At 33.8% G+C, this 21,231-nt stretch overlaps 1 protein-coding gene and 1 pseudogene across 3 annotated transcripts in view; one reads left to right on the forward strand and one right to left on the reverse strand.

The window, feature by feature from the left end:
- Positions 1–4,857: 4,857 nt before the first annotated feature.
- Positions 4,858–6,763, forward strand: LOC123953366 (annotated as a pseudogene).
- A 1,000-nt stretch (positions 6,764–7,763) lies between these two features.
- The window catches only part of SLC35A3 (solute carrier family 35 member A3), a 51,172-nt gene continuing 37,704 nt past the window's right edge, over positions 7,764–21,231 (reverse strand). For all 3 annotated transcript variants that reach the window (XM_046004897.1, XM_046004879.1, XM_046004889.1), the window contains 3 exons: positions 18,439–18,557; positions 16,799–16,932; positions 7,764–11,214 (listed from right to left, as the gene is read on the reverse strand). In XM_046004897.1, the coding sequence (XP_045860853.1) occupies positions 11,124–11,214; positions 16,799–16,932; positions 18,439–18,557 (344 nt within the window). In that variant the 3' untranslated portion in view covers positions 7,764–11,123. The remainder of the gene's footprint in view (positions 11,215–16,798; positions 16,933–18,438; positions 18,558–21,231) is intronic.

Below are 21,231 nucleotides of genomic sequence, written 5' to 3' on the forward strand. Positions count from 1 at the left end.
CAGGGAGCCTGCTTCCCTCTTTCTCTCTGACTGCCTCTCTACCTGTGATCTCTCTCTCTCAAATAAATAAATAAAATCTTAAAAAAAATTCTCTTGCTGAAACATTTAATTGAGCCCCAACCTGAAGCTCCTTAGAGAAAGTCATGACAGGGTTTCATAACTAAATTCCTAGGAGCTTGTTTTGGATGAATGTAGAGGACTGGTTAAGATAATTTATTATGTGGTTACTCTGACTTTTCACAGCCCCTCAAAATGATACTTCATCAAGCTATACCAATTTTATCATCCCAAAGAACTGATTATTAGTCATTCAAAAAATATTTTTGAGCACCTGTGTTTGTCAATGGTTTACTAGACACTCAGGATACATTCATACATGAAATCATATTTATCTTCATGAAGCCTAATTATACTGGGCAACAAACTGATGAAACAAACATAAAAGGAAGATAATTTCAGATTGTGGCAAGTGCTATTGGAAATAATGTAATAAAGAGAAATTTAACACACTGAATGTCCAGAATGTCCCAAGCTTTGAGCTAGAAGAGTGCAATAGTAAACAAGAGAGAGCAGTCCTGTTCTAACAGACCTGTTGTATATGTATTTGTGGCTTTGTACATGATTTAGGGTTGTGAAGATTCACAAACTTTACACTGAGTGGTTAGTATGTCAATTAGGATTCTTTGGTTACAGTCAACAGAAACTAGCACTGGCCAGCATAAGCAAAAGGTAGTGATTCTGAAGGATATTGGGAGTCCCCCCAAATAATGAGAAAGCCAAAAGTCAGTCTTGAAAACAGGTAAGAACCAAGGTGGAAAGTTCATAAGAACACTTCATGAGGCACCTTGGAAAATATAGGAATCCCTTAGAGAGAAGAGCAAGTGGCTGAAGCTAAATATTGCTCAAGAAACTAGATTGTATCACAGAGCTCAAACCTCAAAATGCACCATTTATTAAAGAAACTGCACTTTACTATATGAACAGAAGAGGGCTTTCTTTAGCTATAAAACTGAGTCGCCCACATCCCTTCACACCCTGCCTTCCCCGCCCCGCCCCCCCAATAGAACCACCTTTTCTTGCTGATGCAGGAAAATCCAGAACATCTTACCAGGAACAGAAAAAGCCACCAAAAGCCCATACAAGGCTACTATTAAAAATAAAGACTTTTCAATTAAAACAAAATACTACCCTTTAGAATATATGAAGCAGAGGAAAACTACATACAACACTCCAATATGAATTAAATATCATTAAATATACAACTGCAGATGTGAAAGGATGAAACATATACAAGATTTAAAACCCACCGGGAAGATGAGAGTAGATCAAACTCAGGCAATATACTGAAAAAATAAAATCATCTAAAAAACGAATACTGTATTACAGTATACCCAAGGAAGACATAATGAAGGTAAGAAACATGGAGGAGAAGCATAAATCAGTTATTAGAACAAAAAAAAAAAAAAAAAAAGAAAAAGGGTCAGAGAGAAGATGACATGGAAAAAATTATCTGGGCTTCCAGACAAAAGCCAACAACAAACAAAATTAACATTTCCAAAGAGAAAAATATCAAGTGGTGCCAGAATGGCAATAAAACTAAGCAATGCAACAGTGGGGCAACATTCTCCAAAAAATTCAAGAAAGTCTGAGTCAAGGATTTTTTAATATTTAGACAAGCTGTACTTAAAGTATCTAGATTCTAGCGACACCTAGTGGCTCAGTCCGTTAATAACTGAAAAGAAACCTTAAATTTTATTCAGTATGTTTAACATTAGTAATATTGGTATTGTACTACTGAAAAATATACTACATAATAAAACATATAAACAAATATATTGTTACTCAGAACAAGTATTTTCACTGTAAAAGAGATGCAAATACAAAACTAAAACACCTTGTATTACTAAATGTTACCAATTTGAATTCATGAACTTTTTTATTTTTTATTTTTTTATTTTTTTTTTTATTTGTCAGAGAGAGAGAGAGGGAGAGAGGGATCACAGGCAGACAGAGTGGCAAGCAGAGTCAGAGGGAGAAGCAGGCTCCCCGCTGAGCAAGGAGCCTGATGTGGGATTCGATTCCAGGATGCTGGGATCATGACCTGAGCCAAAGGCAGCTGCTTAACCAACCGAGCCACCCAGGTGTCTCTGAATTCATGAACTTTTAAAAAATTTACTTCCTAGCTCTGTCCACTGAGATGGTATAAAAGCAAAGAGAGTCCATTCTCCCTGAAAAGAATAGGGCTCTTTGGAGAAATAGTTGATATTCCAGGTTTGGGATGGGACATCTTGTGACTGAAGCAAGAAAAAAATTCACAGACTAATGTGATCATGTCTAAAAGACACAGGGGCTGGCCTGCAGTGATTTCCACTGGCTATTGGCTCATAACATCAAAAAGAACTGTGACTGTAATTGACTTTGATACACTGAATAATATGGAGACCTAGTGGTATTTGAAAAAAGGGAGCATTGGGAAAAGAGAAATAGTCTTTTTAAATAGAAGAATATAAACTAATAGAAAGCAGAAGAAAATTAGAAAATTAAAATTTTAAACTTTTTTTAAAGATCTTATTTATTTGACAGAGAAAGAGAGATACAAGTAGGCAGAGAGGCAGGCAGAGGGAGAGGGGGAAGCAGGCTCCCTGCTGCGCATAGAGCCTGATGTAAGGCTTCATTTCGGGACCCTGAGACCATGACCTGTGCCAAAGGCAGAGGCTTAACCCACTGAGCCACCCAGGTGTCCCTAAAATTTTTAACTTTTAAAATTTTTCTGTCTTCCTTCCTTTCTTTTTCTTTCTTTCTTTCTTTCTTTCTTTCTTTCTTTCTTTCTTTCTTTCTTTATTTCTTTTTTTCTGAGAGAGAGAGAGTATACAAGCAGGAAGGGGTAAAAGGAGAGAGAGAATCAAAGCAGGCTCCAAGCCCAACATGGAGCCTGACCTGGGGCTGAATCTCACAACCCTGAGCTCATGACCTGAGCTGAAATCAAGAGTTGGGTGCTGGGGCACCACCTGGGTGGCTAAGTTAGTTAAGCGTCTGCCTTTAGCTCAGGTCACAATCCCAGGGTCTTGAGATAGAACCCCACATCAGGTTCTCTGCTCAAGCAGGGAGTCTGCTTCTCCATCTTCCTCTGACCCTTCCTGCTTGTGTTCACTCTCTCTTAGTCTCAAATAAATAAAGTGTTAAAAAAAAAAAAAAGGTGCTTAACTGATTGAACTGCCCAGAATGATGTGTCTTCAATGTGATAAAATATAAAATCTACAAGATTACCCATGAAATATTCTTTCCAAAAACACTTAAGCTGAAGTTAATCAAACCTACAGACTCCACTTTCATTCAATGGAAATGCAAAGAATAAAGGGAACAAGTCAAAGGAACAAAGGGAATAAGGATAGGAGGAAAGTGATTGAGATTCTTCAAAGTCACATCATGGGGGAAAAAACAAAGGGGGTGCAGGGAAGGATCTTCTAGACTAATAAGACAATCAAATACAAAGTATGAACCTCAACTGCATCCTGGTTCAGAAACAGAAAAATTTAAATTCGTTTTTAAGACAATTAGAAATATCTGAGTATGAACTTAGATGATACAATCAAGATAATTTAAGTCTCCTTAAGTATGATAATGGTATTAAGTTAAATAGGAAAATGTCCTTATTTTTAGGATATGCATGCTGAAGTAGTTAGGAGTCAAGTGTTCTGAGAAGCTAGTATGGCAAAATATTAGTAATGTTGTATTTAGGTGAAGAGTAAATGAGTACATGTATGTTTGAATTTTTTCAAAATGAAAAGCTGAAGAAATTTAAATTAAAAAAAGAGTCTTTAACAATGATTAGTTTGTGAATGCATGGAGATAACCCATGAATTTTTCAAACCTAACCTGGCAAAATCTGTCATAGTATGACTGAAGCCATTAAAATAACAATTTTATAAAAATAAAATATTCAAAATAAAGTAAAAATGGAGACAATATTAAGTAATGGAAATTTGAAGCATTACGTACATAATATCCAAAATGAACTTCAAGTTTTAAAATTCTAAAATTCACAGGAATATTTTCAAAGTCATAAACTGAAACATGGACTCATCTCTTGTCATGATTTTCTATAACTCTATATGACCCAACAAAAACAACTCTACTTTGGCTATAATACTTAGAAAACCTATTGAAGGAGCTTGCATATATTAGAAAAAGCCCTTAATATCACAATTTTTAATTGCTGTATTTACTACCCACATAGAATAAACTAGAACACAATAAAACTTGAGCCCAAAGGAGATAATGTAAACCCTCAATTATTAGAAATCATGTTTTTGTACATGCAGTGTCTTTTAAAAGAGAGAAAACACATAAAAACAAACACATTCACAGATTTTGTTAAAAATTCGTAAGTCTAATTTAGCAAATTTAACTGAACCCCTTAAATACTTTACATTTCAAGCACATTTTAACAAGAGTATATTTTCAGATGATTATTCCCAAACACAGTCAGGTATACTTAAAAAAGGATGAAAGTGTATTTGTCTGGTAAACGAGTTCCAAAGGAATAATATGTTACTTGTCTTAAATAAGTTATTTTTACATATTAGAACTCCTAAATGAATAAATGTAAATGAATTCATAAATGAAATATTGCTTAGATCCAATGAAGGGCTGATGCTTAACCCTAGCAAAGGATTACTGGAAATGTGGACCTGTCAATTAACAGTGAAGCCCTATAGTCAAGCAAAGGAACAACTGGTATCAGTTTTATTCTGTTAACCTTTTATTATAATAGTGATGGTTAATGGTAATTTAAAGTTAGCTTATAACTGACTTGGTGCTAAAGAGGCTGAACTGCCAAGAGGGGCCAGAGTGTGAATGAAGGACCCAAGACTGTCTAAAGCCACAGGGAAGCTAGTGGAAAATTCATCACCACCACTGCCAGAGTTATTTATGGCTTTGTTTTTTACATAAGCTCTTATTTTCACTTCATAGTTCTTATCTTGTAGGCTTTTATTCCTGAATCTTGGCTAAATTCCTTAGGCTTAATATACTGGTCTCAAAAATATTTTTGGACAGTCGCACCGCCCACCTACCTGGTCATTACTACACTAATTGGTTATGTACCCTCATTTGGAATAAACATGATGACTATCTTTATTCAACTCCACTCATACAATCATAGATAACTATGATAAAAATCAAGTGCAGAGGAAATACTAAGAAAAGGCCATACCAGCATTAAGACATATTCCCATTAGTGAAGTAAACCAAATGTTCTTACAGCCAAAGAACTTTACGCCGAAAACTGAATTCTATATAGACTAATACCAAGCATTTATTATATTTTTGATGTAATAATTTTGACTATAACTATTCTTATGTATACCCAGTACTGAAATGTCAAAAAAAGCAAGTTGAACTTCTTTTAGATTAAATGCCATTAATATTATAAATATTCTCAAGTATTTGTTATTGACAGAATAAATACTGTATTACCATGTAACACTTTTAAAAAAGTATCAGTAAAATCAAGAAGTCCCTCCAAAGCAGCATTCATGTTATAATTTTCAAATGGCAAAAAATGAATAAGAAATAAGCTTAAAAATGTATGTTAATATACAATAGTTTATTGTTCTTTAAAAAATGATTCAGCATTTATAAAGTCATTTAATATCAGAACTGAAAACTAAATAAATACTACATGTGCTACTTAGCACTGTATCTGATTATGTTTTTCTACCCTCAAGTCATATGTTCAGAATCATTTGCCAATACTTTTGAAATTAAAATCATAAAGTGTAAAAGTCTCTATAAAGAACTGTCATTGCTTGTTGTCATCATGAATTCAGGAGAATGTGTGTAGACACAAATGATCACTTTGTAATAAGGAATTTGGCTTTACCTAAAAAAAGTTCTGGCCTGCATCTTTAGGACCTCATACCTGATAATTTATGCTAACAAGATGACTCAGGATAAACCCCTGTAACTCGATGTCACTCAGTTTTCCAGGGAGGGGCAGGGCTGGAAAGTTCTCAACCATGGGCAAAGAGTCAATCAGGCCAAGAAATAAAACCTAAATAAAAATTTGGACACTACAGCATGAGTGAGCTTTCCTGATTGGCAATACTGTATGTATACTGTGGCCAGGAATAAATAACACTGTCCAGGACCCCACAGGGAGTAGACAACTGGAAAGGAAAACTGGAATTTGGAAAGGAATACTGGAAAAGATTCTACCCTATATGCCTCTTCCTTTGGCTGATTCAAATTTGCATCCCTTCTTGATAATAAACATGATGAGAGTGTAATAGCTTCCATTAAGTTCTGTCTGTCAAGTGAATTATTGAACCTGCAGGTAGATTTGGGAAACCCATGAATTTGCAGTCACCAAGACACACTCTACTATAGTAGAATTTGACATCTTTGGGGTCTGAATGCAAGTTATTTCCTCTTTGCTATTTTGTTTTCTGGAATATGTATGTAATAATCCTGCTTTGAGGGAATACAAAACTTTTAAGAATGGTAAGAAAGACCATTTACTAATGCTGGTCACTATCTGACTCTGCTGAATGGCAGTAATTATGTATCAGATTTGAATTATGAGGTGTAAGTATGAGGTTGCATAGGACTGGGATTCAAGGACTGGGATATACTTCCAACAAAAGAAGTATTCCAATTCCAAAAAGATGTAAAGATTTCCAGTTAATTATTTTCACAAGAAACCAAAGTATCTACTTTTAAAATGCTGATATGCGGAAATAAATAAATGCTGATACTTTTTAGTGACCTTTTAAAACAAAGCACTTCAGGGGCACCTGGGGCTCAGTGGATTAAAGCCTCTGCCTTCGGCTCAGGTCATGATCCCAGGGTCCTGGGATCGAGCCCCGCATCGGGCTCTCTGCTCAGCAGGGAGCCTGCTTCCTCCTCTCTCTGCCTGCCTCTCTGCCTACTTGTGATCTCTGTCTGTCAAATAAATAAATAAAATCTTTAAAAAAAATAAAAATAAAACAAAGCACTTCATACAAGGTTATTTCACTAATAGGTGTGGAAATGAAATCCTTTGTATTGCTTATCATTTGATCTCTATGCACTGAATTGATAGTCACAATAGAAGCAATTATATTCAATGATTTATGAAGAAAATATATACCAATTACTGTAATTACTTAACCTTGAGGCTAGCAAAAAGATAATTTATTTAAAACAACAACAACAAAAAACTAGGCTATTACCACACAGATAAAGAGGTTCTAACTAGTTTAAATAAAACCCAGTCTTCCATGCTAGAACATAGGTTAGGAAGGAACATCACACATGATAAAGGTAACTAGAGAGATACAGAAAGATCAGGGAGTCATTTCTGATATATAGAAAGGACTCTAATTCGGTTAAGTCAAACACAGGTGAAAAGGGAAACAAGGAAATATAGGAAGAAATTTAAGTGGTTAATTATGAAAATCTTTTTCATAAATCTACTAAATAGATAATAACTGGATACCAAAAAATGACAGAGACAAATTGATCCATTAAAAAGCCATTTAACAAAAGACCAATTTATACATTCCTCTAAATTATGTCCATAAAAAATTTAAATATACAAATCACATTCCCAAGCTCAAAGGAATCCTTCTAAACAAATGAAATACATAGACATATAAACAAATTCAGAATTCAAATCATTAAAAAATATTTTAAAAATCACAGTAAATTATATCTCATAAGAAATAAAACAACCAAATAACAGCCATATATATACACTTGTTAAAATTTCAAAAGCTCAATGATGGAGCAATGGTGCATAATTTATTTAAATAAGTACTGTTTACTAATGTTTATACAGTATACTAATTTAATATTCTGTTAGATAATGGATTTAAAGAGCAAATATTGAAACATCCAAAAAACTGAATTATAGTTATTCATAAAATGTCAATTTCCCCATGTGTCCAAAGTAGTGAATTACAGTAATATCCTTCAGAAAAGTCAGGTATTTGGTAAAGCAAGGCACATAGGACCAGATTTTGATAAAGGTGCTTTTTCTTTGGTCCTATAATTACTTTAAATATGCTACATATCTGGGAGATTCTTAAGATGACTTTCAATATAGCATAAATAACTTATAAACCTTTTCCTATGTAAAGCATACATCCATGTGTAATTAAATATAACAGTGAAAGTAAATAAAATAAGTGATACTAACCCCTATTTTTAAAAGCAAAACAAAACTCAGTTGAATGACGATACAATGACATTTTAAAGTCCAATAATTTGATATGCAGGAAAAGTGTACCAATACTTAAGAATAATCAACATTACACTACATCTACTGGGCACAAAGTCAATTAGTCTCTTTTTAGATTCTGTCTCCTTAGAATCTAGTTTAAATATCAAACTACCTTCCCTTCTGTGAAATTGTGACATTCAATATAAACTGATGTAAACATTGAAGTTTTACATCTCTAAACTATAGTTTCCACCATAAAACTAGCCTCCAACTTCCCTAAGTGGTGATATTACCATGTTGAAACACCTACATATTGAATTTTAAACTTTTCTTCCCAAATACTTAATTTTTAATAGAACTATCAACTGGCACTCTTCTCCCATGAATATAGTGAACAAAGTAGGTGAGAGATAACAAGTAAACTTTAAAAAGTAAGAATTTAAATAATCAAGATTGACTGATACAATAAGGCTTTAGAAGGTCATCAAAACACACCACACACACATACGAAAATGGCATTATTTGTATAAATGACATGGTCTAGGATATAGGCCCCCCTTCTCAAATCCAGTTCTTTCTCTATGAATTAAAAATTATAAGCTACACAACCCAATCTCTAATAACATCTTTAAGCCTACAAGAAAAGCAAAATATAAATTAAACTTGTCTAATAAAAGTTGGTTTAAAAATAGGCTTTAGATCACTTCATCTTTTCTCACAACTCTTAATTACATTTTTAAAAGCTTTATTGGGAATCTTAAAATTACTTTGGACACTGGAAAATATGGTAACTAACATGTCTAATATCCAATTATTTGCTTTTATCATTTTTTGAAGGTACACTCAACCTATGTAAATGTACACTGAATTAATATATACTAGTACCCAACTAGTATTTCCATGCAGGCTGAACATAAATCTTTATATATACTCTTGAATTCTTTGCATTTGCAGGCCTTAGATTCCACTCAGAAGTAGATAGTAAGATATAAGTCTGAATGCTGTTATGATCTAAAAACACCATGCTCAGAATGTGGTGAAGTTATTAACAAATGCTCTAAAAGATGGTCACTGAAAATCATAGGTCAGGCTTCCAGAAAGTTTAGTTAGTTCCAATTTGGAATCACCAGCTAATTGATTTAAGATATTTTGTAATTTTAATCACTTTTCAACTCTGAATGGAATAGATTAGACCTGTGTCTTATAGAGATGTGGTTTGCATAAAGCAAAGAAACACAGCCAGTCCTAATAAGCCAAAGTACCCAAAAATTTGTAACACGGTATTTTTGAGCCAAATTCTATTTAACAAAATCCATTATAACAATATAAAAATATTTGTTTTTTTCAGTTTTTATACTATTAGAATGGGAGACTTAAAAATATATAAACATGAATGAAAAAATAAAGTAAAATACTTCTTATACATAATAGGTAATTCTATCTATAGTCAATAATTAAATTAAATCCACATTCCGTATTCTTGCCCACCAATTCACTTTACCATTTTTGCTATATCTTCTCTCCCTCTTGAACCAACTTATTAAATAACTCATGTAATTTATAACCTCAACTCCAGTGCTAATCAAAATGGAAAAGAAACCACTATCTTAAATCTAAGTGGTGGCTCCTTCCCAGCAGCTTCTACAGGGCCACAGAAAGGGAATTCAGAATTTGCTACCTCTCCTAGACATGTGACCAGAGTATTCCTGGGGATGGTGAGTTTATGAAAGGCCTAAAAAAGTTCTTCTGAACAGCCTTGAGTTTATAGCTATAGTGCCATTTAAAATAATATAATAGCAATCTGGAATGTCTCTAAGAAAGGTCATTTTGGTCTCAATTCGTTGATATCTATACTATTATTATTTTGGTTGTTGTTTTTAACAGCTGTAGATTAAAGGAATTTTTACAGGTCAATGACTACAATATTCATTTAAAAACATTTTAGTTGTGTACAGTATATACTTTGATAGTTCAAAATTCTCCAAGTGGAGATATTAGATAATAATAATTATTTTAAATTATTAATGAGTATTTAATCCTTTTAAATTCATTTTGAAACTTTAATGGAAATTACCACATACAGCAATTTAACTTAAGGAAATATTAAGGATTTATCTGATTTACAGAAAAGAAATACAATTAACAGATTAAGAACAAATCTCAATTAGTGCAAAAGTTTCTGGCTACAATCTAGCACAGGAGCAACTGGATTGCTTTCAGCAGTTTCAAAGCACTAACGGATCTTAAAATGTAGATGGAGAAATAGACGTCTGTATTTCCCTACATTAAATTTAAGTATGAATTTTATTCTCTCATAAATTAGACCCAGGACATAACTTTATCAATTTTTATGTAGTTGAACAAATGACATTTAGCAATCTTTTCTTTAGTAATCTTTTGTATAAATATAAAAATCTCAGATACATTAAAATGTTTTCCAAATCATATTTCTGTTTCTTCACAGCTTTATAGGCAATTATAATTTTCAAACTTTGAATATTCCATGTGATTTGATATTTCTATACAGAAAAAGATAAAAAACATTTAATAAGATTAAATAGATCTCATTTGCAAAAATTGGTATCTGATATTTGTTGTGCGCTCTTGCAAAGAGTGCATAGGACATTTCTGCAGCAATCAAAAGGTAAAATCTTTTTAAACTCAGATTTCAAGTTTTCTCCAATAATTATTCTAATACCTGGAAATACTTTCAAGCTTTGATTTCTAGATGTAATAGCTATTTCATTAACATATACACATTTTATCCTTAAACTTTTATATTTTCAAATCATTTGAACAATACAATGAGATTCAGCATGATGATATCTTCTGAGAGTCTGTAGAAGTCCTCTATGCAAGATTAATGTTGAGATTCCTAGTGCACCATTGTGAAAAATCAGTTAAAGATAGTATACAACTATGCTTTAGTAGGATTGCCTGTAGTTTTGGGATCATAACCATATAGGAAAGTAGCTGTTATTACAAGGATGGCTCCAAGGAAAAAGACACTAAATAGATGAAGAAAAAATGAAAAAGAGATAATCAGATTAAAAGCAAAACAACTTCTATTTCTTCTCTTATAAAAACAATTTTAAGTTGGGAAAAAATGTTCCAGTAATAAGGCTAACAAATACTAAGTACTTAATATATTCTAGGTAGTCAAGCCAAGTGTTTTCTATGCATCTCATATAATTCTTATAATCACCTTATGAATAAGTATGAGTATTAACCTCATTTTTTTATAAGGGTTTTTATGAGGGTTAGAGAGTTTAACTTGCTTAAAGTCAACTTTAAATGGAAGACAAGACTCAAATCTAGGTATGTTTGACTCTAGAGCCCTACTTTCATTCACTTCACTGTATTGGCCCCCAAAGCAAAGATGTTTTAAATGTATTTCCCCTTAATATGTCTTTTGCCTGTAATACATTGAATAAGAAAAGATCTCAACTTTTAAATATTTGAAAATATAGACAGAAAACGGCATTCTTTTGAGACCAAAGTAAAGTTCAGCTTTTTGTTTGTTTTTTTAGTAAAGTTCAGTTTAAAATCCAAGGTAGTAATAAGCAAAATTCAGGACCAACTTCACAGGATGCTTTATAAACGGAAATTCAATTAAATGCAGGTAGACTTGGTTTATTCTTTATTTTATCTATCCAGAGATATAATATACCTTATTATAAACTATAAATGAACTTAAACTGGTAGTGGAACTTAAAGTGGAGATAAAGTGAATACCAATTTAACTTTTAAGATGTAAATTCTTCAAAGTACTATTACAGAGACATGAGTTAGTCTTGGTTTTAAAGTTTCTATTAATAGTTCAAAGTCACTCTCATGAGCTTTACAACAATAAACATTTGTTCTATAAAGGAAAAAGATCACAACCCTTACTATGACATAAAGGGCCCTTCCTAATGTGGTCCCCCTGACCTCATCTCCCATATTCCACCCACCCAATCCACAGTTCAGCCATTCCATTCAGTGAAACAGTGTGCCTTTCAGGACAGTGTCCTTTTAGATGCTACTCCCTCCCTCTGCTTGCAATGTCCTTTCTCCCAAGAAAATGATTATTCATAACTCACATCTAATGTCTCCAAGACTCATTCCCCTAGGTGGAGGTATTCTATGATAACATTTATTACATGTTATTAAATGACACATTATTAACATGTCTGCACACCTGCTTAACCATGTGCTCCTCATTCATCATTATATCCCAAGTGCCTAGGATATAGAGGGAGCTCAATAACTATCTGCTGTGATAAATTATCTGCTGTTGGTTTGATGTAAATAGGTAATTTTTCAAAAGCCTTAGATGCAGGTACACATGTTAGATTATGATAACATAAACCTTCCTACAATACCTCTTGAAGAAAATTAGTACCATAGAAATATTTCATAATTAGGCTTTGGACAAGCTTCTGACTGAAAACTTCCTCTGTCAGGCATTCTGACCTTTGCCTAGCTTTCTGGACCTCTGGAATTACACAGAATCACATGCTCAACTGAAAAGTTGTCTTATCCAATTTTCTACCCATTTTATGAAATTTCTAACAGGATCTACTAGAATACCTAATAATGTCATGAAACCCCCGCTTGTCAAGATAGCTATTTTTACATGGTTCTGAGGGAAAAAAAATTTGTTGGGGAAAAACTATCAGAATACAATGATTATTTCAAGGATTTGGGCACCTGATTTCCAACAGAACTGCATATGTATACTTCATTGCTGCACTAATCATAAAATTCTCATTTATTCACAGGTCTAGCTCTCTAATCACTGTTATCTCTTTGAAGAGAGGAAATCGTATCTCATTCTACATTCCTATTTCTCCAGGATCTGGTACAGTGAAAGGAAGGCACATAGTGGACACTTAATAAATTTTTGATAGAAGAATAAACAAGCCTAAATGCAAGGATGCTTAATACCAATAAGCAAAATAATCAACACAAGAAAAATAAGTTAGGAAAAGGAATACTGGTGATATATTAATAGAGATGTTTAGCAGTCAGCTGAAAATAGGAATCTAGAGTTGAAGTTAAGTTGGGACTTATCTTCACAGAGAGGACAGACAAGACATGGCAGTGAATGAGATGAATGAGTGAGTGAGTAAGGACTGATAGGTTACTAAAGGAGCAGTCAAAAAGGCAAGTACAGGGGAACCACCTCTTAGAAAACAACAAATAAAACCTAAGCAGTTTTACGAAGTGAAATGGGGATAACAAAGGAAAATACATTAATACATTTGGAATAGAGGTCATTGGATTTATTATGTTCTTCACAAAAATAAGAATACATAAAGATAGTCTAGTTATATTATAGGAAAAATAATCCATCTTCTTCATCTGACTCAGTGTCAAAACATTCATTCATTCAATAACAACAAACTCATTATCTTTTCCCTTTTTATCTTCATCCCAGCATAGTCCCTCAGAAACACGGATTTACATGCAGATATAAATCTTACTGACAAACTACTATTCTTTTGCCCTTCTACTGATTTACCTGTTCATTTACTTGTTTGTTGTTTATTCCCTACATGATTCAAAGATTTAAAGTTAGCATCCTGAGTCAGCTTTATATGAGGTGTTATTTTTTTAAAGGTATGCCTTTTTAAATGTACCCTAAAAATCTAGAGTTCCAAAACATCTAAAATAATTTAAAGTGCCCAACTTACTCAAATAATACATTAGTGCATAATTTCCTCATTTAATGAATACAGACTTAAAACATAGATCCTAGTCGTTAGGCTAGTCTCACTAGTTAGGTAGTTCATTCCCATACCAAACTAGAAATAGAAATACTTTTAAATCCATGCCTCAGAGAAATTAAACATTCCAACATGCGTGTCCCAGACCTATTACCCAGGCTGCCAGAAGAATGAAACCACAAATGTTCAATATAGAAACATAAAGAGCATATTATGTTTTTCTACTGCCACATTCCATCTCTAATCCTATCTCACTCTCAGTAACACAAATGAATTTTACTAGCTGTATTAAAATTTTAAGATCTTGAATATTCATTCAAATAGAGTGCCTATTATAGGCCAAGCTCTGGCCTTGCTGACTGGTAAGATGGTAATAAATCTTCTGAAGAAAGGAGAAAAGAATGTTAGAATGGAAGGGGGTGCTTTTATTTAGGGAGGTCTCCTGATACAGTAAATTTGAGCCAAGACCTGAGGATGTGAGGGAGTTTGTCATGTGAATACACAGGGGATGAGTATTCCAAGATGACTGAAGGGCAAGTCAAAGCCTGTAGCAAAGAGGTTGCTGTAGATAGACAGATGGGGGAGGGGAGGGAGAGAGGGAGGAAGGAAGGAAGAAAGAAAGAAAGAAAAAGAAAGGAGGGAGGGAGGGAGCGAAGGAAGGAAACAAAAGGAAAGTAATAGCAGATGAAGACAGATGTGTAGCTGAGGGCCTTATCAAATAGGCCATTAATAATGACAACTTTTGGGTAACATGAAAAGCAAAAGGTTTCTAAGCAGAGTGGTGATATGATCTAATTTACATTGAAGATAGTTTGCTGAATGGAGAACACTGTAGGGGCACAGAGCAAGAGACAAAGCAATGAGGTATATCAAGAGACTATTTCCTTAATCCAGGTGATAAATGAGTATGCCTTGGACCAGGGTGGTAGCAATGGAAGTTGTGAGAAATGGTTGACTCTGGAAGATACTAAAAAGGAAGAGGTGACAGGCTTTATTTCTAGGTTGGAATGATGTGTGAGAGAAAGGTTAAAGAGAAGTTGATAACCTAACTTCCTATTTCACTCAGAAGATAAAGAACTTCCATAATATTTTAACTTTCTAAGTCTGTCTACATATCTATAGGCCTTCTCTTAGGTTACTGTGGATAAACTGTTCCTGTTTAAGTCAAGGAGAATTTTAGCCTAAGTGACTGGAGAAGGGAGGTGCTGCCATTTACTAAATTGGGAAACCCTTATAGGGTTAGGGAATGAATTATGTAGTAGACATTCAAGTGAAAATGTCAAAAAGGCAATTAAATATATAAGCCTGGAATTCAAAGTAAAGTGTGAAAGTAGAGAGAAAGAAAAGGAAAGGAAAGAAAAAGAAAAGAAAGGAGAAGAGAAGGGAAGAGAAGCAAACAGAAGCGAAGCGAAGAGAAGAGAAAGAAGGAAAGAGAAAGGAAGGGAAGGTTATCAGCCTTGAGAATAGAGATCACCCAAGGGAGTGAGTACAAATAAGAGGTTCAAGGACAGATCCTTCAGAGACTCCAAAGTTTAGAAGTTAAGAAGATGAGGAGGGGAGTAAAGTTGACAAAAACCAAGACTAGTAACCTGGAATCCACTAAAATATAATCTCATTACTCTGGGATTATAAATTCATAATTATAAAAAAGTAACAGGACTTTCAGTACCAGCTGTAATGGGTATTAATCACACTTCATTCTTCCTGACTCTGTTTCCTCCCTTGGCATCGATGACACTAGACACTACACATCCTGGGTCTCCTGCCTCACCCATCATTCCTTTTGTAATTCTCTTCCCAACCACTCTTCTGCCACCTAAAAGAGTTTTCTCCTGCACATTCTCTACATAAACTATCCTCTTCAAGAATGTCATCTACTCTCCTGGCTTTACTATATCAATTCCACACATAAAAATGTCATTATATGATTTATTGAACTTTTTATATGACATTTTACTTTGGGGGAAAAGTTTGAAAAAATTTTCCAGTCTATTGGGAAAATTCTGGCTAGTTAAATTTGTACAAAAAACTTACTAGTGGAATATTTTCTTTTATGTAGTTAGTTTGAAACCTTTTTTTTTTTTTTTTTTAAAGACAAGGGGCACCTGGGTGGCTCAGTTGTTAAGTCTTTGGCTCAGGTCATGATCCCAGGGTCCTGGGATTGAGCCCCACATTGGGCTTCCTGCTTGGCGGGAAGCCTGCTTCTCCCTCTCCCACTCCCTGTGCTTGTATTCCCTCTCTTGCAGTCTCTCTGTCAAATAAATAAAATCTTTAAAAAAATAAAATAAAAGATAATTAAATGCTGGGAAACAGTTGCTGGAGGGGAGGCAGTAGAGATATGGGGTAACTGGGTGATGGACATTAAGGAGGACAGGTGATGTAATGACCACTGGGTATTATATAAGACTGATGAATCACAGGCCTTTACCTCTGAAATCAATAACATACTGCATGTTAATTAACTGAATTTAAATTAAAAAATGTTTTTTTAAAAAAGATAAAACAGAGAGAGGGAGGTGAACCATAGAGACTCTTAACCCTGGAAAACAAACTGAGGTTTCTGGTGGGAGGTGGGTAGCGGATAGGGTAACTGGGTCTCGGGCATTAAGAAGGGTACATGATGTAATGAGCAGCAGATATTATATGCAACTGAAGAATCACTAAATTCTTCCCCTGAGACTAATAATACACTGTATGTTAACTAAATTGAATTTAAATAATTTTTTAAAGCTAAAAAAAGATAGCTAAATGATTTTTTACTGTATTTCCTTGATTCTTCAAAAGTTATAATAAAATAAAATTTTTCATACCGGATCTTATTAAGAATTCTTATTTTTCCATATATTTTGGAGACTTAAAGAAATAGAAAAGAATACATTACCTGGTTGGCACAAAATCTTGTAGCCAAAAATAGGATATCAGTGTTGATAGTATTATGGATAAAGAGGTTGCAAATCCTTTTAAAATATTATCTGCATATTTAATAACAGCAGCTATTACAAGGCCTCCAAGTGCCTGCAAAAATTGTAAAAGATTATTTTAAACAAACATACATAAAACTGCCTTTCAAAATAATCTCATTATTCAATGAAGCTTTAAGCTTTTGTCCTATAAATTTAATCCCACTATAATAAGTGATTTTTATTAAATATATCCTATAACCAAGAGACTTCCAGGTCCAACAGCCCTTTTATTTCAAAAGTGACCTGAAGAAGTAACTACCAGAGTAATCTACAGTTTGTTATAATATAGTTTGTACTGTGAATAAAACATCTATCCTCAACCAATTTAGTAATTAAACATCACTTGTTCAGACAAATGTGGAAAGACTGGTCACTCAGATCCATGAAATGTTTTTATTTTTGAAGTAAAAATAAAGTGTAACTTGAATTTTTTTTAACTTGGCTTTCTTCCCCTAGCTTCTCACCATTCAACCTACTTTTTATTGCTGTCAGATTATTCTTCTGAACTTTCTACCAAATCCCTCTCAAAGTCCACACTGTGCCTACTTAAATAATGAGGTTTTACCACACTATATAGTTTTGTTTTCTGCCAAACTCTACTTACACATCCTAAATCTGGATTACCATGTTGACAACTTTTACTGTACCTCTGCACATGACAGCAGCTTATTAGTGAAAGTCACAAACTATGCCAGTTGAGCTCACTACAAATTGATGTCCTATTACCTCCTGGCAATGTACATGTTCATCTGTTTAGTCCGTGATGAACCCCTCATATTGACTGTACCAAACCTTCTTTGTCTTGTTCAAGTCTTACAGGAAGAGGGCTTCCCTCTGCTAGAGTAAAAGCTATCGTACAAACTCTCTTGATTTACCCTATTTCTACTTCAAATTTCCTCTGAATTTTCACTTACCCTTGTCTCCTTTTATCTTAAAAATAGAAGTATCCTTCCTGCTTTCAAAACACAACTATCCTTTGCTATTCTCACCCACCTTCTGTAAGAGACCTTGCTTCTTACAGCTTCAAATACCTCCAAAGAAAGGGTTTGTGAGGGCAGTGACTTGCATCTTCACTTTTATATCCTCCAGAGTAATCAAGTATATTTTTGATGATGAAATTACTCAACCCTTGACCAATTTCAAATTATAAACAGAGATAATTTGACAGGAATATTTTAATATGTAACTATAATATAAGGCAGATTTAAATATCTAGATCTCCTTTTGAGCCTTAATGCACTGATCACAGACTTCCTGTATAAGAATTGTAAAAAAAAACAAAAGTTATACTTGCTTTCAGCTTGAACTCTTTTATTCTTAAACTTGATTTTAATTATGTCAAATTTAAATACCATAAAGTTATTTATGACCTTTTCAAAGTAAGTTTTCATTATGGCATTAAGACCAGTTCTATTTTAACTTCCCTGAATAAGCTTGATATAATGAGAACACCCAACAGGAGGGATCTCTTTCCCTCACATTGTACATCAGGAGCTACTCTGATTATCTACATTAAAGAAAAGTTTATTAGCACTAAATATGACTTTAAATGCTTTACCTGAAGAATAACAACTATCCAAGTCAGTCGGTTATATCCCTGAAAAAATCCATTCTTTGACACCAATTCTCCATCATAAATGTATACACCCATTAATCCAAATATACTCCCAAAGAAACCTTAAAAAAAAAAAAAAGTCAGGTTTATGTCATCTGTCATTTAGGTTGGAGAAACTAAACTAAACTTTATTTGGGGAAAAGTCAGGTTTATGTGATATGCCATTTAGTTTGGAGAAATATTTTTCCATTGACATTCCATATAATTTTATATTTATATAATTTTATATTTAGCTTTTCCTTTTTGACAAAATTTGACTACTTAAAAAATCTTTTACTTGGGTGGGCACCTGGGTGCTGAGTCAGTTAAGCCTCTGCCTTCAGCTTGAGTCATAATCCTGATGTCCTGGTCCTGGGATAAGCCCTGAAATGGGCTCCCTGCTCAGCGTGGAGTCTGCTTCTCCTTCTTCCTCTGCCCCTGCCTACCCTGACTTTCTCTCTCTCAAATAAGTACATAACTTTTTAAAAAAAGAAATAAAATTTAAACAAATAAAAATCTTTTACTTGGGTATTTATATAAACCTAACAAAATTATACTTAATACTGTATTATGATTGTAAGAAAAAGACAGGAGGATATAGAAAAGAGCAGAGATTACCAACTTTGGAACACTAAAATATATAATGGCATTAAGGGCACCAGGGTGGCTTAATCAGTTAAGCTGCCAACTCTTGTTTTCAGCTCATATCACACCTTGTGGTTGTGAGATCGAGGCCCTCAACAGGCTCCGTGCTCACTGCAGAGTTTGCTTCAGATTCTCTCATTCCCTCTCTCCCTCTCATTCCCTTTTCTCCCCCTGCTTTCATGCTCTCTCTCAAATAAATGCATAAATAAAATCTTTAAAACTATATATAATACTTGCATTACATGACTACATGGCTGTCTCATTCAAATATCTGAAAAATGATCACTTTTGGCATATTCATTGTCTCATATCTTCCTATCGCTAGCTCTAGATGTTCATATATACATATTTATATATGCAGATATAAAAGCTCAGATATGTGGCATAGCATTTATCCTTATTAAGAAGTTCTGAAAGTACATTAAGTAGCATCCAAAAATTCAAAGCTAAGAAATAGTAAGGCAACATCAGAAGCTGTCATTACTTAAGCTTCACTGTTAAGGAAAGCCAGTTCAGTGAGAGGAGAAACTATGTCTTATTCACTCCTATGTTCCTTAGCTGCACCATGGAATTTAGCACATGGTTACTGGATCTAAAAGATTTCCAGGAGCAATCCTAAGCTATAAAGAAAGAAAGAAATGCCTACAAGGGCCACCTGTTAGGAGTCGTCTCTGGTAATATTTGTAGTCAAAGAGTGCAGGGTGAAGCAGTTTCTTTAGAAAGCCATAATTACTTGAAGATTCCATGATGAAAAGGAACTTTTTAAAAGGGATATGAAATGTTCTGCTCATTTTATTTATGCCAAGTCAATCATTTTTAAGTAAGTTTTTTATTTTGGCCCCGCGTCAGGCTCTGTGCTGTGTAGAATCGGCTTGAGATTCTCTCTCCCTCACCCTCTGTTCTCCCCACCCCACATGCACTCTAAATAAATAAATAAATAAATAAATAAATAACTTGCTCGCTCTTTAAATGAATGACTGGATGAATGAGTGAAAGTCACAGCTGATAATGACAAAACAAGGTATATAGTATTGAAGGGTACATACATGTCAGTATGTACAGATCTACTGCATTCTATCAGTTATACAAAATGTCATTGAATGGATAATAATAACAATATGAAATACATACATAACATCATGTGCCACAAGTTTTCTAAGTGCTTTATGTGTGTTAACTCACAACAACCCTATTAGGTAGATACTTTTATGCCCATTTTATAGATGAAGAAACTGATACACAGAGAAGTTAAATAAACATGTCTGAGCCCACACTGCTGGTAAGTGATGGACTCTGGATGTGAATCCAGGCAGTGTGGCTCTGGACTCCATGATCTTAACCACTGCACTATTTAATCATATTGATAATTTATTTCAACAATCTTCTACATGTTTGCTATTTTTTACAATTATAACCAATGCTGAAATAAATAACCTTAAACATCCATCTTTGTGCTCTTGTGTAAGTTATCTGTAGGATAAATTCTTATCTAGAAGTGGAATTTTTACATCAAAGCGTTTATTTACAATTTTGTTAAACATTCCCAATTTCAGATCCAATAAGGTTATATCAATCTATACTCCTCGCAATCACAGGTAATAAGAGTTCCTGCTTCTCCACTCTGGCTAACATAGGATCTTACCAACTTGCAAATCTTTAACAGTGTGATACTTGAAAAATTCTATTAAGAATTAAGATGTTTTCATTTGGGGGCACCTGGTTGGCCCAGTTGGTTAAGCATCTGACTTTGGCTCAGATCCTGGAGTAGAATGACCTCTACGCTCAGTGAGAAATCTGAATCTCCTTCTCCCTCTTCCTCTGCCCCTCCCCTGCTAGTGCATGCATGTGGGTGTGCACACTCTTGCTCTCTCAAATAAATAAAATATTTTTAAAAAATATGTTTTAATTTCTGTTTTTGTAATCTCAAGTTATCTACAGCTTATTTATGTACGCTTTTCGAAATTTTGAGGTAGCTTACCATTCACTAGATTGTGTTATGAGGTCAAATTAAAGAGTAAGCAAAAAATAATAATAATAATAAGAAACCCATAACTACAGATTCATGAATTCTGGCTTTTTGTTTTTATTTTATAACAAGAAAACTTAGGGCAA

This window comes from Meles meles, chromosome 1 (genome assembly GCF_922984935.1).
Source record: "Meles meles chromosome 1, mMelMel3.1 paternal haplotype, whole genome shotgun sequence".
In the NCBI taxonomy this organism is placed as follows: Eukaryota; Metazoa; Chordata; class Mammalia; order Carnivora; family Mustelidae; genus Meles; species Meles meles.